We start from the raw sequence: 20,367 nt of genomic DNA on the forward strand, positions 1-20,367 counted from the left end.
AGTGATATCCTGTCTGTCCTCATGGTCAAATAGTGATATCCTGCCTGTTTGTCCTCATGGTCAATGAGTGATATCCTGTCTGTCTGTCTGTCTGTCCTCATGGTCAATGAGTGATATCCTGTCTGTCTGTCCTCATGGTCAATGAGTGATATCCTGTCTGTCTGTCCTCATGGTCAATGAGTGATATCCTGTCTGTCTGTCCTCATGGTCAAATAGTGATATCCTGTCTGTCCTCATGGTCAAATAGTGATATCCTGTCTGTCTGTCCTCATGGTCAAATAGTGATATCCTGTCTGTCTGTCCTCATGGTCAAATAGTGATATCCTGTCTGTCCTCATGGTCAAATAGTGATATCCTGTCTGTCTGTCCTCATGGTCAAATAGTGATATCCTGTCTGTCTGTCCTCATGGTCAAATAGTGATATCCTGTCTGTCTGTCCTCATGGTCAAATAGTGATATCCTGTCTGTCTGTGCTCATGGTCAAATAGTGATATCCTGTCTGTCTGTCCTCATGGTCAAATAGTGATATCCTGTCTGTCTGTCCTCATGGTCAAATGCGTGATATCCTGTCTGTCCTCATGGTCAAATAGTGATATCCTGTCTGTCCTCATGGTCAAATAGTGATATCCTGTCTGTCTGTCCTCATGGTCAAATAGTGATATCCTGTCCGTCTGTCTTCATGGTCAAATAGTGATATCCTGTCTGTCTGTCCTCATGGTCAAATAGTGATGTCCTGTCCGTCTGTCTGTGTTCATGGTCAAATAGTGATATCCTGTCTGTCTGTCCTCATGGTCAAATAGTGATATCCTGTCTGTCCTCATGGTCAATTAGTGATATCCTGTCTGTCCTCATGGTCAATTAGTGATATCCTGTCTGTCCTCATGGTCAATTAGTGATATCCTGTCCGCCTGTCCTCATGGTCAATTAGTGATATCCTTTCTTTGTCTGTCCTCATGGTCAAATAGTGATATCCTGATCATGGTGTCTAGACATTCCATACTGTAGGCCACAGCCTGGTGTAATAGACAATCACTAACACATTTCTTGTGTGTGCATAGCTGAAGATGATTGTAAGCAATATGATGGCCTCACCAATTTATGTACGGCTTCCGCTGTATCCAGTTTCTCTAGATCTGCTAACACACCACACACACCACACACACCACACACACCACACACACCACACACACACACACACACACACACACACACACACACACACACACACACACACACACACACACACACACACACACACACACACACACACACACACACACACACACACACACACACACACACACACACACACACACACACACAGATAACTGACAGGGCAGGGCAGAGACACATTTATATGGACATAAACAGCGTGTGACAGCTTGTGTGTGTGTTAGGGACAGATTGAGGCAGGGTCACGTGTGTGTGTGTTAGGACAGATTGAGGCAGGGTCACGTGTGTGTGTTAGGGACAGATTGAGGCAGGGTCACGAGGCAGGGTCACGTGTGTGTGTGTTACAGATTGAGGCAGGGTCACGTGTGTGTGTTTAGGGACAGATTGAGGCAGGGTCACGTGTGTGTGTGTTACAGATTGAGGCAGGGTCACGTGTGTGTTACAGATTGAGGCAGGGTCACATCAGTGTGTGTGTGTGTGTGTGTGTGTGTCTATAGATGTGTGTGTGTGTGTGTGAGGGCCAGATGTCTGTGTGTGTTGGTTTTGCTCATCTGCCCTGGGGTAGAGGGTGTGACAGTCACAGAACAAATCCAGCAAATGAAGTTATTTATAGCATGTTTATTTAATCATCTACTACACTGTCTGATAGTGGACAACATTGTCTGGCACAGAGACTGCATTATGGCTTGTCCGTGTGCGTAGGTGAAGGGATGCCAATGGATGTTTCCAATGCCATCTGGTAAATCCAGGACAGAGAGCATTTCAGATCTCTGGTCCCCGCACGCATGCAGGCTCTGACTGCAGGGCAATACATTAGAGAGAGAGTCTCTCTTCTTAGCTTCTGCCCTTATTCCTTCAGTCTCATTTGAAACCTCACTCCTCTCACGCTATCTACAGAGAGTGGAGAGAGGAGAAGGGAATAACCAAAATAGTAGAGAGGGAGAGAAGGTTACAGAAGGAGAGGATAGTAATCTGTGGGATTAAGGGAGGAGGTGAGGGAGAGGAGGTGGTCGGGGGTTAAAGGGAGGAGGTGAGGGAGAGGAGGTGGTTGGGGGTTAGGGAGGAGGGGACAGGTGGATGAGGTGGTCGGGGGTTAGGGAGGAGGTGAGGGAGAGGAAGTGGTCAGGGGTTAAGGGAGGAGGTGATGGAGAGGAGGTGGTTGGGGGTTAGGGAGGAGGGGACGGGGGGATGAGGCGGCCGGGGGCAAGGTTAAGCCCTTTTATCAACTCGCTGTGTGATCTTCTTACATACCCCACGCCCACAACGTGTCTGTCTGTGTCTGTCTGTATGATCTTACAGGTATTTAGAGGTTGAGTTTGTGTCAGTGACTTGATTCCTGTAGAGGAGATTTTCCTGTGGAAAATCTGTGGCAGTAGCATTATTGTTAGCAATATTACAGATACACTGTTGTATTAATGACTGTAGGAGTATTACAGATACAATCAAATTCAATCAATCAAATGTATTTTTTAAGCTCTTCTTACATCAGCTGATATATCAAAGTGCTGTACAGAAACTCAGTCTAAAACCCCAAACAAACAGCAAGCAATGCAGGTGTAGAAGCACGGTGGCTAGGAAAAACTCCCTAGAAAGGCCAGAACCTAGGAAGAAACCTAGAGAGGAACCAGGCTATGAGGGGTGACCAGTCCTCTTCTGGCTGTGCCGGGTGGAGATTATAACAGAACATGGCATTTGAACAAGATGTTCAAATGTTCATAAATGACCAGCATGGTCCAATAATAATAATCACAGGGGTTATTGAGGGTGCAACAGATCAGCACCTCAGGAATAAATGTCAGTTGGCTTTTCATAGCCAATCATTGAGAGTATCTCTACCACTCCTGCTGTCTCTAGAGAGTTGAAAACAGCACGTCCGGTGAACAGGTTCTGGTTCCATAGCCGCAGGCAGAACAGTTGAAACTGGAGCAGCAGCACGGCCAGGTGGACTGGGGACAGCAAGGAGTCACCATGCCAGGTACTCCTGATGCATGGTCCTAGGGCTCAGGTCTTCTGAGAGAGAGAGAGAGAGAGAGAGAGAGAGAGAGAGAGAGAGCACACTTAAATTCACGCAGGACACTGTATAAGACTAGTTGTCCAGATATAATGGACTGATCTGTAAAGCTGTCATCAAGTCAAAGGATGGCTACTTTGAAGAATCTCAAATATAAAATATATTTGGATTTAGCACTTTCTTTTGGTTAGTACATGATTCCAAGTGTGTTATTTCATAGTTGTGATGTCTTCACTATTCTACAATGTAGAAAATAGTACAAATAAAGAAAAACCCTTGAATGAGTAGGTTTGTCCAAACTTTTGACTGGTACTGTAGTTTTTCAGAGGTGTGGTTGATAAGGCTCTGTGGGATGTAGCTAGGAGAGCACTGTGACTGACAAGTGAATTTAAATGTCGCATTGAGCTTGGGGGTTACTGCGCAAGATCCCATGGACAGGGTTGTATTCACTAGACAAAACGGAGGCAAATAGGCTGAAATTGGGGGCGGTACGATGTCAACTTGTCCAATAAGAAATGTCTGCTTTCTTTTCCGGCGCCACATCAGATTGAAACGTACTGGTGCAAATGGTTTCCAGTGGCTCTTCTCCCTCCCATCACCCTCTCCTCTCTCTTTTCTTCTCCACCCGTCTGTTTTATGTGATGTGGATTGAATTCATCCTTTCTCTGTTGAGCTGGCTGGTCTGAACCACCCAGATGTCCTGAGTAGATAACCTCTTACAGATGGTCCTGAGTAGATAACCTCTTACAGACGATTCTGTTACAGGCCTCTGAGGCGACACACTCCGGAAATATCTGCGTCTCACTCTTCGTCTCTTCCACATTGCTTTTTATCTTCTCTTCTCCCTGTCAACCTCTTCTCTCTTTCGCTCATGCACACACACACACACACACACACACACACACACACACACACACACACACACACTAATCTAATTTCCCCAGATCATTAGTAAAGTGTCATCTATGAGGCAGCTCTCATGTCTCGTAATGACATTTAAAGCTCCTTCCTGTGTCAGAAACATACCTCTGACTCACACAGTACACTATACTATACACTATATACTATACATTAGAGGTCAACCGATTATGACTTTTCAACACCGATACCGATTATTGGAGGACCAAAAAACCCGATGCCGATTATTCGGCCGATTTATAATTTAATTTTTATATATATATATATATATTTATAATAAAAAAATAAAAAAAAAAATAAATAATAATAATAAATAAAATAATAAAAAAATGTATACAAATAAAATACAAATAAAAAAAACATGTATTTGTAATAATGACAATTACAACAATACTGAATGAACACTTATTTTAACTTAATATAATTCATCAATAAAAATCAATTTAGCCTCAAATAAACAATGAAACATGTTCAATTTGGTTTAAATAATGCAAAAACAAAGTGTTGGAGAAGTAAAAGTGCAATATGTGCCATGTAAGAAAGCTAACGTTTAAGTTCCTTGCTCAGAACTTGAGAACATATGAAAGTTGGTGGTTCCTTTTAACATGAGACTTCAATATTCCAAGATAAGAGGTTTTAGGTTGTAGTTAATATAGTATTTATAGGACTATTTCTCTCTATACCATTTGTATTTCATTAACCTTTGACTATTGGATGTTCTTATAGGCACTTTAGTATTGCCAGTGTAACAGTATAGCTTCCGTCCCTCTCCTCACTCCTCCCTGGGCTCGAACCAGCAACACAACGACAACAGCCACCCTCAAAGCAGCGTTACCCATGCAGAGCAAGGGAAACAACCACTCCAAGGTTCAGAGCGAGTGATGTTTGAAACGCTATTAGCGGGCGCTAACTAGCCAGCCATTTCACTTCGGTTACACCAGCCTCATCTCGGGAGTTGATAGGCTTAAAGTCATAAACAGCGCAATGCTTGACGCACAATGAAGAGCTGCTGGCAAAATGCACGAAAGTGCTGTTTGAATGAATGTTTACGCGCCTGCTTCTGCCTACCACCGCTCAGTCAGATACTTGTATGCTCAGTCAGATTATTTGCTACGCAGGACATGCTAGATAATATCTAGTAATATCATCAACCATGTGTAGTTAACTAGTGGTTATGATTGATTGTTTTTTATAAAATAAGTTTAATGCTAGCTAGCAACTTACCTTGGCTTACTGCATTCGCGTAACAGTCTCCTTTTGGAGTGCAACGAGAGAGAGGCAGGTCGTTATTGCGTTGGACTAGTTAACTGTAAGGTTGCAAGATTGGATCCCCTGAGCTGATAAAATGAAAATCTGTCATTCTGCCAATGAACAAGGCAGTTAATCCACCGTTCCTAGGCCATCATTGAAAATAAGAATGTGTTCTTAACTGACGCCATTAAAAGGTAATTTACCACCTTCACAAGTGCAGTCTCATTGCTATGATGGGGTCTAAAACCAGACTGAAGCATTTCATATACATTGTTTGTCTTTAGGAGGCAGTGAGTTGCTGTGCAACAGCTTTTTCTAAAAATTTTGAGAAGAGTGGGAGATTCGATAGAGGTGATAGTTTTGAAAATATTTTCTGGGTCAAGGTTTGGCTTTTTCAAGAGAGGCTTTATTACTGCCACTTTTAGTGAGTTTGGTACACATCCGGTGGATAGAGAGCCGTTTATTATGTTCAACAAAGGAGGGCCAAGCACAGGAAGCAGCTCTTTCAGTAGTTTAGTTGGAATAGGGTCCAGTATGCAGCTTGAAGTTACATAGTACTAAAACATTTGAGTGTCTCCTTAGTGTCTCCTAGGTCCTGGCAGAGGTTGTGCAGACTGATAACTGAGCTTTGGAGGAATACGCAGATTTAAAGAGCAGTCCGTCATTTGTTTTCTAATTATCATAATCTTTTCCTCAAAGAACTTTGTGAATGTATTACTGCTGACGTGAAAGCCATCCTCTCTTGGGGAATGCTGCTTTTTAGTTAACTTTGCGACAGTATCAAAAAGACATTTCTGATTGTTCTTATTTTCCTTAATTAGTTTGGAAAAATAGGATGATAGAGCAGCAGTGAGGGCTCTTCGGTACTGTCTTTCCAAGCTAGTCGGAAGACTTCCAATTTGGTGTGGCGCCATTTCCGTTCCAATTTTCTGGAAGCTTGCTTCAGAGCTCGGGTATTTTCTGTCTACCAGGGAGCTAGTTTCTTATGACAAATGCTTTTAGGGGTGCAACTGCATCTAAGGTATTGCGCAAGGTTAAATTGAGTTCCTCAGTCGAGTGGTTAACTGATTTTTGTCCTCTGATGTCCTTGGGTAGGCAGAGGAGGTCTGGAAGGGCATCTAGGAATCTTTGTGTTGTCTGAGAATTTATAGCACAACTTTTGATGCTCCTTGGTTGAGGTCTGAGCAGATTATTTGTTGCGGTTGCAAACGTAATAAAATGGTGGTCCGATAGTCCAGGAATATGAGGAAAAATATTAAGATCCACAACATTTATTTCATGGGACAAAACTACGTCCAGATTTTGACTGTGGCAGTAAGTAGGTCCGGAGACATGTTGGACAAAACCCACTGAGTCGATGATGGCTCCGAAAGCCTTTTGGAGTGGGTCCGTGGACTTTTCCATGTGAATTTTAGTCACCAAAAATGAGAATGTTATCTGCTATGACTACAAAGTCCGATAGGTATTCAGGGAACTCAGTGAGGAATGCTGTATATGGCCCAGGAGGCCTGTAAACAGTAGCTATATAAAGTGATTGAGTAGGCTGCATAGATTTCATGACTAGAAGCTCAAAACTATACTATACATTACACTAAACACTACACTATAAATACTATACACTACACTATGCATACCATACACTACACTACACTGTACACTACACTATACAGTCGTGGCCCAAAGTTTTGAGAATGACACAAATATTAATTTCCACCAAGTTTGCTGCTTCATTGTCTTTATATATTTTTGTCAGATGTTACTATGGAATACTGAAGTATAATTACAAGCATTTCATAAGTATCAAAGGCCTTTATTGACAATTACATGAAGTTGATGCAAAGAGTCAATATTTGCAGTGTTGACCCTTCTTTTTTAAGACTTCTGCAATCCCCCCTGGCATGCTGTCAACTAACTTCTGGGCCACATCCTGACTGGTGGCAGCCCATTATCAATGCTTGGAGTTTGTCAGAATTTGTGGGCTTTTGTTTGTCCACCCGCCTCTTGAGGATTGACCACAAGTTCTCAATGGGATTAAGGTCTGGTGAGTTTCCTGGCCATGGACCCAAAATATCTATGTTTTGTTCCCCGAGCCACTTAGTTATCACATTTGCCATATGGCAAGGTGATCCATCATGCTGGTAAAGGCATTGTTCGTCACCAAACTGTTCCTGGATGGTTGGGAGAAGTTGCTCTCGGAGGATGTGTTGTTACCATTCTTTATTCATGGTTGTGTTCTTAGGCAAAATTGTGATTGAGCCCACTCCCTTGGCTGAGAAGCAACCCCACACATGAATGGTCTCAGGATGCTTTACTGTTGGCATGACACAGGACTGAAGGTAACGCTCACCTTGTCTTCTCCGGACAAGCTTTTTTCCGGATGCCCCAAACAATTGGAAAGGGGATTCATCAGAGAAAATGACTTTACCCCAGTCCTCAGCAGTCCAATCCCTGTACCTTTTTTGCAGAATATCAGTCTATCCCTGATGTTTTTCCTGGAGCGAAGTGGCTTCTTTGCTGCCCTTCTTGACACCAGGCCATCCTCCAAAAGTCTCAAAAGTCAAGCTCTGTACTGGTGGTGCACCGATCCGCAGCTGAATCAACTTTAGGAGACGGTCCTGGTGCTTGCTGGACTTTCTTGGGGGCCCTGAAGCCTTCTTCACTACAATTGAACTGCTCTACTTGAAGTTCTTGATGATCCGATAAATGGTTGATTTGGGTGTGATCTTACTGGCAGCAATATTCTTTCACGTGAAGCCCTTTTTGTGCAAGACCTATTTTGCCAATTGGCCTGGACCCTTTTACTGCCCACACGGAGCCCTGCCGATCCATCATGGCTGGTCTTCCGACGTAACCGTCCGAGGGGGTTTCAACAGGCTCTTCCGTTGCGACGTCCCCTGGAGGCCTATCTGCTCGCCTGCTAGGCCCACCCGCTGTCTGAATCGCCGTGACTCCAGCTCACCTAGCTACTCACTGGACCCTATGATCACTCGGCTACACATGCCTCTCCCTAATGTCAATAGGCCTTGTCCATTGCTGTTTTGGTTAGTGATTATTGTCTTATTTCACTGTAGAGTATCCAGCCCTGCTTAATATGCCTTAGCTAGCCCTTTTGTTCCACCCCCCACACATGCGGTGACCTCACCTGGCTTAAATTGTGCCTCTCGAGACAAAACCTCTCTCATCGTCACTCAATGCCTAGGTTTACCTCCACTGTACACACATCCTACCATACCTTTGTCTCTACATTATGCCGTGAATCTTTTTTTCCGCACCCAGAAATCTGCTCCTTTTACTCTCTCTTCCGAACGCACTAGACAACTAGTTCTTATAGACTTTAGCCGTACCCTTATCCTACTCCTCATCTGTTCCTCTGGTGATGTAGAGGTTAACCTCGACCCTGCAGCCCCCAACCTCGGCCCTGCAGTCCCCATCACCACTCCCATTCCCCAGGTGCTTTCATCTGTTGACTTCTGTAACCGTAAAAGGCTTGTTTTCATGCTTGCTAACATTAGAAGCCTCCTCCCTAAGTTTTTTTTTTTCTTCACTTTTGCTTTACTTTAGCACACTCTACCAACCCTGATGTCCTAGCCGTGTCTGAATCCTGGCTTAGGAAGGCCACCAAAAATCCTGAAATTTCCATCCCTAACTATAACATTTTCCGACAAGATAGAACTGCCAAAGGGGGCGGAGTTGCAATCTACTGCAAAGATAGCCTGCAGAGTTCTGTCGTACTATCCAGGTCTGTGCCCAAACAATTCGAGCTTCTACTTTTAAAAATCCACCTTTCCAGAAACAAGTCTCTCACCGTTACCGTTGTTATAGAATCTTCTGCCCCCAGCTGTGCCCTGGACACCATATGTGAATTGATTGCCCCCCCATCTATCTTCACAGTTTGTACTATTAGGTGACCTAAATTGGGACAATCTTAACACCCTGGCCGTCCTAAAATCTAAGCTAGATGCCCTCAATCTCACACAAATTGTCAACGAATCTACCAAGTACAACTCTAAATCCGTAACCATGGGCACCCTATCATCCTTACCAACTTGCCCTCTAAATACACCTCTGCTGTCTTCAACCAGGATCTCAAACCAGGATCTTTTTGCACCCCAGTATCTCTACTTGCACATCATCATCTGCACATCTATCAATCCAGTATTAATGCTAAATTGTATTTTTTTTTGCCTTTATGGCCTATTTATTGCCATACCTCCCTACTCTTCTACATTTGCACACACTGTACATATATTGTTTTATTGTGTTATTGACTGTGTGTTGTAACTCTGTGTTGTTTATGTTGCACTTCTTTGCTTGATCTTGGCCAGATCACAGTTGTAAATGAGAACTTGTTCTCAACTGGCCTACCTGCTTAAATAAAGGTGAAATAATAAACTTTTTTTTTTTTATAGAATGTAGAATGATATTATTATAATTCAGCCTGCAGCATACCACCCTGCATCCCACTGTAGGGTGGTACTGAATCTATGCAGGGTTGTTCCTGGTCAGTCCCTGGATGGGAGACCAGATGCTGCTGGAAGTGGTGTTTGAGGGCTAGTAGGAGGCAATATTTCCTCTGGTCTAAAATACATATATTCTAATGCCCCAGGGCAGGGATTGGGGACATTGCCATTTGTAGGGTGCTGTCTTTCGGATGGGACATTAAACGGGTGTCCTGACTCTCTGTGGTCACTAAAGATCCCATGGCACGAATAGGGATGTTTCTCCCATGTCCCCTTCACCCATGTCCGAATAGGGATGTTTCTCCCCTTTATCACAATGGCCACCCAATCATTCCTTGCGTGGCGTAGCAGTGAGTTTGTGAATACATTCGCGGCTATCAGTCTGATTGGTTCAGAAACCGCTGGGTTTCAAACAGTGGTTTGAATATTTTGTCATTGGCTTTTATACTCTGGTTAAATATCATCCAATCGCTGATGACTTTCCTTTGAACAACACCCCTTTTGCACCTCGAACGACTTCAATGATGTCATTCTCAGATTAAAGTATATAGCGAACAACAGAGCAGCAGTAGTGTTTAGTGGAAGTCATCAGGCTAGTAACCACACCATTTCCTCATGGGTTTTAGCCCTAATGCTACACAATCAATACAGGCCTGAGGGTGGCTGTGTCAGGGTGTGTGTGTGTGTTCATTTCTGTGTGTGCAGTGCAATCCACAAGTGTGTTTGACATTTGACTGCAAGCTGTTTGTGTCCCAGTGCAGTTTATTTTACCTTTATTTAACTAGGCAAGTCAGTTAAGAACAAATTCTTATTTTCAATGAGAGCCTAGGAACAGAGGGTTAACTGCCTTGTTCAGGGGCAGAACGACAGATTTGTACCTTGTCAGCTGGGGGATTTGAACTTGCAACCTTTCGGTTATTAGTCCAACGCTCTAACCACTAGGCTACCCTGCCCTCCCAAAAGGATGTATGATATTCCTGTTTGTGTCCCAGTCAGTCAGTGTTAAACTCAACAAGCCTGTGTCTGAGAGAGGGCTATCAGAGGATGAGGATGAAGAAGGAATTACTGCTTTCTGTCAGAGATGAGAGAGAATGATGATGAGGGATGACTTTCCTGTGTGAGGTGATAGAGAATGGACAGATGGATGGATGAGTGGATTAAAGAAGGGAAGATGAAAGATGAGAAGAAGTTCCCTAATTTCCCTTTCCCCTTTAGTTGGTGTCCGGTCTCTGTATTTCTGACTTAATGATGTGAATGAATCACAGGGTTGGAAAATCCCAGAAACTTTTCAGAAACCCTGGTTGGTGAATATCTAGAATCAAAAGGGAATAAACCGCCAGCGAATTCTTCGACTGGGATTTATTGCAACCCTACCGACACACAGACGATCATTATTGTGACGGCTAAATCATGTCTGCCAGCCTGCCCTCTTTTCCTTCTATCAGCTTCAGTGTTGTTTTTAAGAGTAGGTATGATGTTCTGCACTACCTCTAGCTGGGTCACAACAACACCAAAGTAAAACAACCTAGCTGTACCATGTTAGTGATAAGGTAGGCCAACATCTGTCTTCATGTATCTATTAACTCCTACCTTAAACCCATGTAACTATTAACTCCTACCTGATATCCATGTAACTATTAACTACTACCTGACATCCAATTAACTATTAACTCCTACCTTAAACACATGTAACTATTAACTCCTTCCTTAAACCCATTTAACTATTAACTCCTACCTTAAACCCATTTAACTATTAACTCCTACCTTAAACCCATTTAACTATTAACTCCTACCTTAAACCCATTTAACTATTAACTCCTACCTTAAACCCATTTAACTATTAACTCCTACCTTAAACCCATTTAACTATTAACTCCTACCTTAAACACATGTAACTATTAACTCCTACCTGATATCCATGTATCTATTAACTCCTACCTTAAACACATGTATCTATTAACTCCTACCTGATATCCATGTATCTATTAACTCCTACCTTAAACCCAATTAACTATTAACTCCTACCTGATATCCAATTAACTATTAACTCCTACCTTAAACACATGTATCTATTAACTTCTACCTGATATCCATGTATCTATTAACTCCTTTCTGATATCCAATGAATCATTAACTCCTACCTTAAATACATGTATCTATTAACTCCTACCTGATATCCATGTATCTATTAACTCCTACCTTAAACACATGTATCTATTAACTTCTACCTGATATCCATGTATCTATTAACTCCTACCTGATATCCATGTATCCATTAACTCCTACCTTAAACACATGTATCTATTAACTCCTACCTGATATCCATGTATCTATTAACTCCTACCTTAAATACATGTATCTATTAACTCCTACCTGATATCCATGTATCCATTAACTCCTACCTTAAACACATGTATCTATTAACTCGTACCTGATATCCATGTATCTATTAACTCCTACCTTAAACACATGTAACTATTAACTCCTACCTGATATCCAATTAACCATTAACTCCTACCTTAAATACATGTATCTATTAACTCCTACCTGATATCCATGTATCCATTAACTCCTACCTTAAACACATGTATCTATTAACTCCTACCTGATATCCATGTATCTATTAACTCCTACCTTAAACACATGTAACTATTAACTCCTACCTGATATCCATGTATCTATTAACTCCTACCTTAAACACATGTATCTATTAACTCCTACCTGATATCCATGTATCTATTAACTCCTACCTTAAACCCAATTAACTATTAACTCCTACCTGATATCCAATTAACCATTAACTCCTACCTGATATCCAATTAACCATTAACTCCTACCTTAAACCCAATTAACTATTAACTCCTACCTGATATCCAATTAACTATTAACTCCTACCTTAAACACATGTATCTATTAACTTCTACCTGATATCCATGTATCTATTAACTCCTTTCTGATATCCAATGAATCATTAACTCCTACCTTAAAACTCCTACCTGATATCCATGTATCTATTAACTCCTACCTGATATCCATGATATCTATTAACTCCTACCTTAAACACATGTATCTATTAACTTCTACCTGATATCCATGTATCTATTAACTCCTACCTTAAATACATGTATCTATTAACTCCTTTCTGATATCCAATGAATCATTAACTCCTACCTTAAATACATGTATCTATTAACTCCTACCTGATATCCATGTATCCATTAACTCCTACCTTAAACACATGTATCTATTAACTCGTACCTGATATCCATGTACCTATTAACTCCTACCTGATATCCAATTAACCATTAACTCCTACCTTAAACACATGTATCTATTAACTCCTATCTTAAACCCAATTAACTATTAACTCCTACCTTAAACCCATGTAACTATTAACTCCTACCTGATATCCATTTAACTATTAACTACTACCTGATATCCATTTACCTATACTGTGCAAAAATATAATGCAACATGTAAAGTGTTGGTCCCATGTTTCACGAACTGAAATAAAATATCCTAGAAATGTTCCATATGTACAAAAGGCTTATTTCTCTCAAATGTGTTTACATCACTGCTAGTGAGCATTTCTCCTTTGCCAAGATAATCCATCCACCTGACAGGTGTGACATACCAAGAAGCTGATTAAACAGCACGATCATTACACAGGTGCACCTTGTACGGGGGACAATAAATTGCCACTCTTACATGTGCAGTTTTATCACACAACACAATGCCATAGATGTCTCAAGTTTTGAGGGAGTGTGCAATTGGCATCTTGACTGCAGGAATGTCCACCAGAGCTGTTGCCATAGCATTTGATGTTAATTTCTCTACTGTAAGCTGCCTCCAATGTCGATTTGATTAAGATGGTAGAAATCCAAATAAATGATCAAAAGCCATCTACGGACCCCCCAAACCTCACATCAAGCCCCCCAATGTCCAGTATATAGTATCAGTTCTATATGTTTGACAAGTAGTTTACAGCTGCGCCTTACATAATTGTTTAGTCAACCTATGTTTTGTATTCTCTGTGAATATGGTGATGTATTTTTCACCCCCTGTTCAGAGAAATAGTCATTGAAGTTGTTAGGTAATGCGATGGGGCATACGCTTGCTGTTACCACGTTGATGTTACCACGTTCTGACCACTGACCACTGCACCATTAAGGCACCAACCACTGCTACTGGTCGCCTATATAATTTGGGGTGTAGGAACATCACTGTAATTGAAGGTGCACTTAAGACAGAAAAGAAAGTGAAAGAGTGACATTTCTTTACAATAACACATTTACTTGTGTTAATGTTGTTGGCTCCGTCATTCTCCTATCAAACTTTGCATCTGCACTGTTCTTCAAGTAAAAAAATGTTTTTGTAAAATGTTCAATGGAAATTGTTTTAAATCTCTGTCCATATTGTCCATGAGTTTTTAGGGAGATAGAAAATAGCCTTTTTTTTTATAAATCAATCAATCAAATGTATTTATAAAGCCCTTTTTACATCTGCAGATGTCACAAAGTGCTGTACAGAAACCCGGCCTAATAGTCCAAAGAGCAAGTAATGCAGGTGTAGAAGCACGGTGGAAAAACTACCACATGTTTGACTGAATTGCACGAGAATTCTACATGTATGGATTTTGTTATGCGTTGTTTTCTCTTTATTCAACCAACCTGCCTCCTACCATTCACCCACACAATATTTCATGACCCTGAACCCGCCTGCCCCGCGGATATAACCACACAATATTTCATGACCCTGAACCCGCCTGCCCCACGGATATAACCACACAATATTTCATGACCCTGAACCCGCCTGCCCCACGGATATAACCACACAATATTTCATGACCCTGAACCCGCCTGCCCCGCGGATATAACCACACAATATTTCATGACCCTGAACCCGCCTGCCCCGCGGATATAACCACACAATATTTCATGACCCTGAACCCGCCTGCCCCACGGATATAACCACACAATATTTCATGACCCTGAACCCGCCTGCCCCGCGGATATAACCGCCCGTGCGTCACTAGTGTGTGATGTGTTCATACACACATTAAAGGCAAGGCTTTGACCAAAATATGCTCTAAGAATTTCTTCCCATCGATCGTCCTTACCCCTCTTCTCTTTTTCCCTCACTTTATGCAAACCTTTTGACGCGGTTGCTAGGTGTTGGGTTAAGGTCGCTACACTATCCCCTTCCTTTGGGAGAGCTTTTCCCCACGACCTCTCTGATGGTCTCACGGGCGCCATCCCACTTCTGACACGGTCTTGTTTTTTATGTGTCTATCAGCTTCTAATCTCCTCCTCTCCCTTTGTGTGTTTCAGATTAACCTGCGTCTCATCCTGGTCAGTGGGAAGACGAAAGAGTTCCTGTTTTCTCCCAATGACTCGGCCGCAGACATTGCCAAACACGTCTACGATAACTGGCCAATGGGTGAGTGACACCTCACAGACACACATTACAACTGGCCAATGGGTGAGTGACACCAAATGCATACATATCAGTGGAGGCTGCTGGAGGGAGGATGATATTATTCAATTCCAGCCATTACAATGAGCCTGTCATGCGATTTAAAGTGACACCAGCCACTACTGGTGCATTTGGAAAGTATTCAGACCCCTTGACTTTTTTCACATTTTGTTACTTTACATCATTATTTTCAAATGTATTCAATAAAAAAAAATCCTTATCAATCTACGCACAATACCCCATAATGACAAAGTGAAAACAGGTTTGAAGAAAGTTGAGCAAATGTATAAAAAATAAAAAAACAAAATACCTTATCTACATAAGTATTCAGACCCTTTGCTATGATACTCGAAATTGAGCTCAGGTGCATCCTGTTTCCATTAATCATCCTTGAGATGTTTCTAGAACTTTATTGGAGTCCACCTGTGGTAAATTCAATTGATTGGACATGATTTGGAAAGGCACACACCTGTCTATATAAGGTCCCACAGTTGGCAGTACATGTCAGAGCAAAAACCAAGCCATGAGGTTGAAGGAATTGTCCGTAGAGCTCAGAGACAGGATTGTGTCGAGGCACAGATCTGGGGAAGGGAACCAAAACACTTCTGCAGCATTGAAGGTCCCCAAGGACACAGTGGCCTCCATCATTCTTAAATGGAAGAAGTTTGGAACCAACAAGACTCTTCCTAGAGCAGGTTGTCGGCAAAACTGAGCAATCGGGGGGCCTTGGTCAGGAAGGTGACCAAGAACCTGATGGTCACTCTGACAGAGCTCCAGAATTTCTCTGTGGAGATAGTTGTCCTTCTGGAAGGTTCTCCCATCTCTGCAGCACTTCACCAATCCAGCCTTTATGGTAGAGTGGAAGCCAGTCTTCAGTAAAGGGCACATGACAGCCCGCTTGGATTTTGCAAAAAGGCACCTAAAGACTCTAAGACCATGAGAAACAAGATTCTCTAGTCCGCTGAAACCAAGATTGAACTCTTTTACCTGAATGCCACATCTGGAGGAAACCATCCCTACGGTTAAGCATGGTGGTGGCATTATCATGCTGTGGTTGTTTTTCAGCGGCAAGGACTGGGAGACTAGTCAGAATCGAACAAAATATGAACAATGCAAAGTACAGAGAGATCCCTGATCTGCTCAGGACCTCAGAATGAGTTGAAGGTTCACCTTCAAACAGGACAACGACCCTAAGCACACAGCCAAGACAAAGCAGGAGTGGCTTCGGGACAAGTCTCTGAATGTCCATGGGTGGCCCAGCCAAAGCCCGGACTTGAACCCGATCACAAATCTCTGGAGAGACCTTAAAATAGCTGTGCAGCGATGCTCCCCATCCAACCTGACAGAGCCTGAGAGGATCTGCATAGAGGAATGGGAGCAACTCCCCAAATGCACGTGTACCAAGCTTGTATCGTCATACCAAAGAAGTGTTGAGGCTGTAATTGCTGCCAAAGATGCTTCAACAAAGTCCTGAGTAAAGGGTCTGAATACCTATGTATTATGTGACATTTTTATCTTTAATAATAAACTTCCTAAAAACCTGTTGTTGCTTTGTCATTATGGGTTATTGTGTGTAAGTTGTTGCGTGGGAAAAAAAACAATTGAATCCACTTTAGAATCTGGTCAGGCTTCTGGTCAGGCTCCGGAGACGGGCACATCGCGCACCGCTCCCGAGCATACTACTCGCCAATGTCCAGTCTCTTGACAACAAGGTTGATGAAATCCAAGCAAGGGTAGCATTCCAGAGAGACATAAGAGGCTGTAACGTTCTTTGCTTCGTGGAAACATGGCTCACTCGAGACATGCTATCGGAGTCGGTACAGCCAGCTGGTTTTTTCACGCATCGCGCCGACAGAAACAAGCATCTTTCTGCTAAGAAGAGGGCCGGGGGGGGATTAACGAGACGTGGTGTGATCATAACAACATACAGGAACTCAAGTCCTTCTGTTCACCTGACTTAGAATTCCTCACAATCAAATGTCGACCGAGAATTCTCTTCGATTATAATCACAGCCGCATATTTTCTCCCCCAAGCAGACACATCGATGGCCCTGAACTAACTTTATTTGACTGTATGTAAACTGGAAACCACATATCCTGAGGCTGCATTCATTGTAGCTGGGGATTTTAACAAGGCTAATCTGAAAACAAGGCTCCCTAAATTCTATCAGCATATCGATTGTGCAACCAGGGCTGGTAAAACCCTGGATCATTGTTATTCTAACTTCCGCAACGCATATAAGGCCCTCCCCCGCCCTCCTTTTGGAAAAACTGACCACGACTCCATTTTGTTGCTTCCAGGCTATAGTCAGACACTTAAACAGGAAGCTCCCGCACTCAGGTCTGTTCAACGCTGGTCCGACCAATCTGATTCCACGTTTCAAGATTGCTATGATCACGTGGACTGTGATACGTTTCGCATTGCGTCAAACAACAACATTGACGAATACGCTGATTCGGTGAGCGAGTTTATTAGCAAGTGCATCGGCGATGTCGTACCCACAGCAACTATTAAAACATTCCCCAACCAGAAACCCTGGATTGATGGCAGCATTCGTGCAAAACTGAAAGCACAAACCACTGCTTTTAAATCAGGGCAAGTTGACCGGAAACATCACCGAATACAAACAGTGTAGCTATTCCCTCCGCAAGGCAATCAAACAAGCTAAGCGTCAGTATAGAGACAAAGTAGAGTCGCAATTCAACGGCTCAGACACGAGAGGTATGTGGCAGGGTCCAGCCCCGTCGCGGACCCTGATGTCTTGCTCCCAGACAAACTAAACAGCTTCTTTGCTCGCTTTGAGGACAATACAGTGCCACCTACTCGGCCCGCTACCAAAACCTGCAGACTCTCCTTCACAGCAGCCAACGTGAGTAAAACATTTAAAGTGTTAACCCTCGCAAGGCTGCCGGCCCAGACGGCATCCCCAGCCGTGTCCTCAGAGCATGCGCAGACCAGCTGGCTGGTGTGTTTACGGACATATTCAATCAATCCTTATCCCAGTCTGCTGTTCCCACATGCTTCAAGAGGACCACCATTGTTCCTGTCCCAAGCAAGGGAACTGAGCTAAATGACTACCGCCCCATAGCACTCACTTCCGTCATCATGAAGTGCTTTGAGAGACTAGTCAAGGATAATTTCATCTCCACCCTACCTGACACCCTAGACCCACTGCAATTTGCTGACCGCCCCAATAGGTCTACAGACGACGCAATCGCAATCACACTGCACACTGCCCTAACCCATCTGGACAAGAGGAATACCTACAGTGGCGCAAAAAAGTATTTAGTCAGCCACCAATTGTGCAAGTTCTCCCACTTAAAAAGTTGAGAGAGGCCTGTAATCTTCATCATAGGTACACTTCAACTATGACAGACAAAATTAGAAAAAAAATCCAGAAAATCACATTGTAGAATTTTAAATTAATTTATTTGCAAAAAAGAAGAAAAGTAAAGTAAGAAGTAATAAGAAGTAATACAGGGAAGATGGAGAAGTAATACAGGGGAGATGGAGGAGAAGTAATACAGGGGAGATGGAGGAGAAGTAATACAGGGGAGATGGAGGAGAGGTAATACAGGGAAGATGGAGGAGAAGTAATACAGGGAAGATGGAGGAGAAGTAATACAGGGGAGATGGAGAAGTAATACAGGGGAGATGGAGGAGAAGTAATACAGGGGAGATGGAGGAGAAGTAATACAGGGGAGATGGAGGAGAAGTAATACAGGGGAGATGGAGGAGAAGTAATACAGGGGAGATGGAGGAGAAGTACTACAGGGGAGATGGAGGAGAAGTAATACAGGGGAGATGGAGGAGAAGTAATACAGGGGAGATGGAGGAGAAGTAATACAGGGGAGATGGAGGAGAAGTAATACAGGGGAGATGGAGGAGAAGTAATACAGGGGAGATGGAGGAGAAGTAATACAGGGGAGATGGAGGAGAAGTAATACAGGGGAGATGGAGGAGAAGTAATACAGGGGAGATGGAGGAGAGGTAATACAGGGAAGATGGAGGAGAGGTAATACAGGGAAGATGGAGGAGAAGTAATACAGGGGAGATGGAGGAGAAGTAATACAGGGGAGATGGAGGAGAAGTTATACAGGGAAGATGGAGGAGAGGTAATACAGGGAAGATGGAGGAGAAGTAATACAGGGAAGATGGAGGAGAAGTAATACAGGGGAGATGGAGGAGAAGTAATACAGGGGAGATGGAGGAGAGGTAATACAGGGAAGATGGAGGAGAAGTAATACAGGGAAGATGGAGGAGAAGTAATACAGGGAAGATGGAGGAGAAGTTATACAGGGAAGATGGAGGAGAAGTTATACAGGGAAGATGGAGGAGAAGTAATACAGGGAAGATGGAGGAGAAGTAATACAGGGAAGATGGAGGAGAAGTAATACAGGGTAGATGGAGGAGAAGTACTACAGGGGAGATGGAGGAGAAGTACTACAGGGGAGATGGAGGAGAAGTAATACAGGGAAGATGGAGGAGAAGTAATACAGGGAAGATGGAGGAGAAGTAATACAGGGAAGATGGAGGAGAAGTAATACAGGGAAGATGGAGGAGAAGTTATACAGGGGAGATGGAGGAGAAGTAATACAGGGTAGATGGAGGAGAAGTACTACAGGGGAGATGGAGGAGAAGTACTACAGGGAAGATGGAGGAGAAGTTATACAGGGAAGATGGAGGAGAAGTACTACAGGGGAGATGGAGGAAAGTAATACAGGGGAGATGGAGGAGAAGTTATACAGGGGAGATGGAGGAGAAGTTATACAGGGGAGATGGAGGAGAAGTAATACAGGGGAGATGGAGGAGAAGTACTACAGGGAAGATGGAGGAGAAGTTATACAGGGAAGATGGAGGAGAAGTACTACAGGGAAGATGGAGGAGAAGTACTACAGGGAAGATGGAGGAGAAGTTATACAGGGAAGATGGAGGAGAAGTTATACAGGGAAGATGGAGGAGAAGTTATACAGGGGAGATGGAGGAGAAGTACTACAGGGGAGATGGAGGAGAAGTACTACAGGGGAGATGGAGGAGAAGTACTACAGGGAAGATGGAGGAGAAGTTATACAGGGGAG

General features: G+C 43.0%; 2 protein-coding genes across 3 annotated transcripts in view; both read left to right on the forward strand.

The window, feature by feature from the left end:
- ubl3a (ubiquitin-like 3a) overlaps positions 1-20,367 on the forward strand; it is a 49,837-nt gene that overhangs the window by 21,853 nt on the left and 7,617 nt on the right. Inside the window, exon 2 of the mRNA XM_052520494.1 lies at positions 15,144-15,252. Coding sequence (XP_052376454.1) covers positions 15,144-15,252 — 109 coding nt within the window. The remainder of the gene's footprint in view (positions 1-15,143; positions 15,253-20,367) is intronic.
- LOC127930672 (uncharacterized) overlaps positions 15,269-20,367 on the forward strand; it is a 5,793-nt gene continuing 694 nt past the window's right edge. The window contains exons 1-2 of one of the 2 annotated variants that reach the window (XM_052520490.1): positions 15,269-19,354; positions 19,405-20,367. The exon at positions 19,405-20,367 is cut by the window's right edge and continues 694 nt beyond it. In XM_052520490.1, the coding sequence (XP_052376450.1) occupies positions 19,844-20,367 (524 nt within the window). In that variant the 5' untranslated portion in view covers positions 15,269-19,354; positions 19,405-19,843. The remainder of the gene's footprint in view (positions 19,355-19,404) is intronic. The other variant, XM_052520491.1, reaches the window with a different exon arrangement.

The sequence above is a fragment of the Oncorhynchus keta genome, chromosome 6 (assembly GCF_023373465.1).
Source record: "Oncorhynchus keta strain PuntledgeMale-10-30-2019 chromosome 6, Oket_V2, whole genome shotgun sequence".
In the NCBI taxonomy this organism is placed as follows: domain Eukaryota; kingdom Metazoa; phylum Chordata; class Actinopteri; order Salmoniformes; family Salmonidae; genus Oncorhynchus; species Oncorhynchus keta.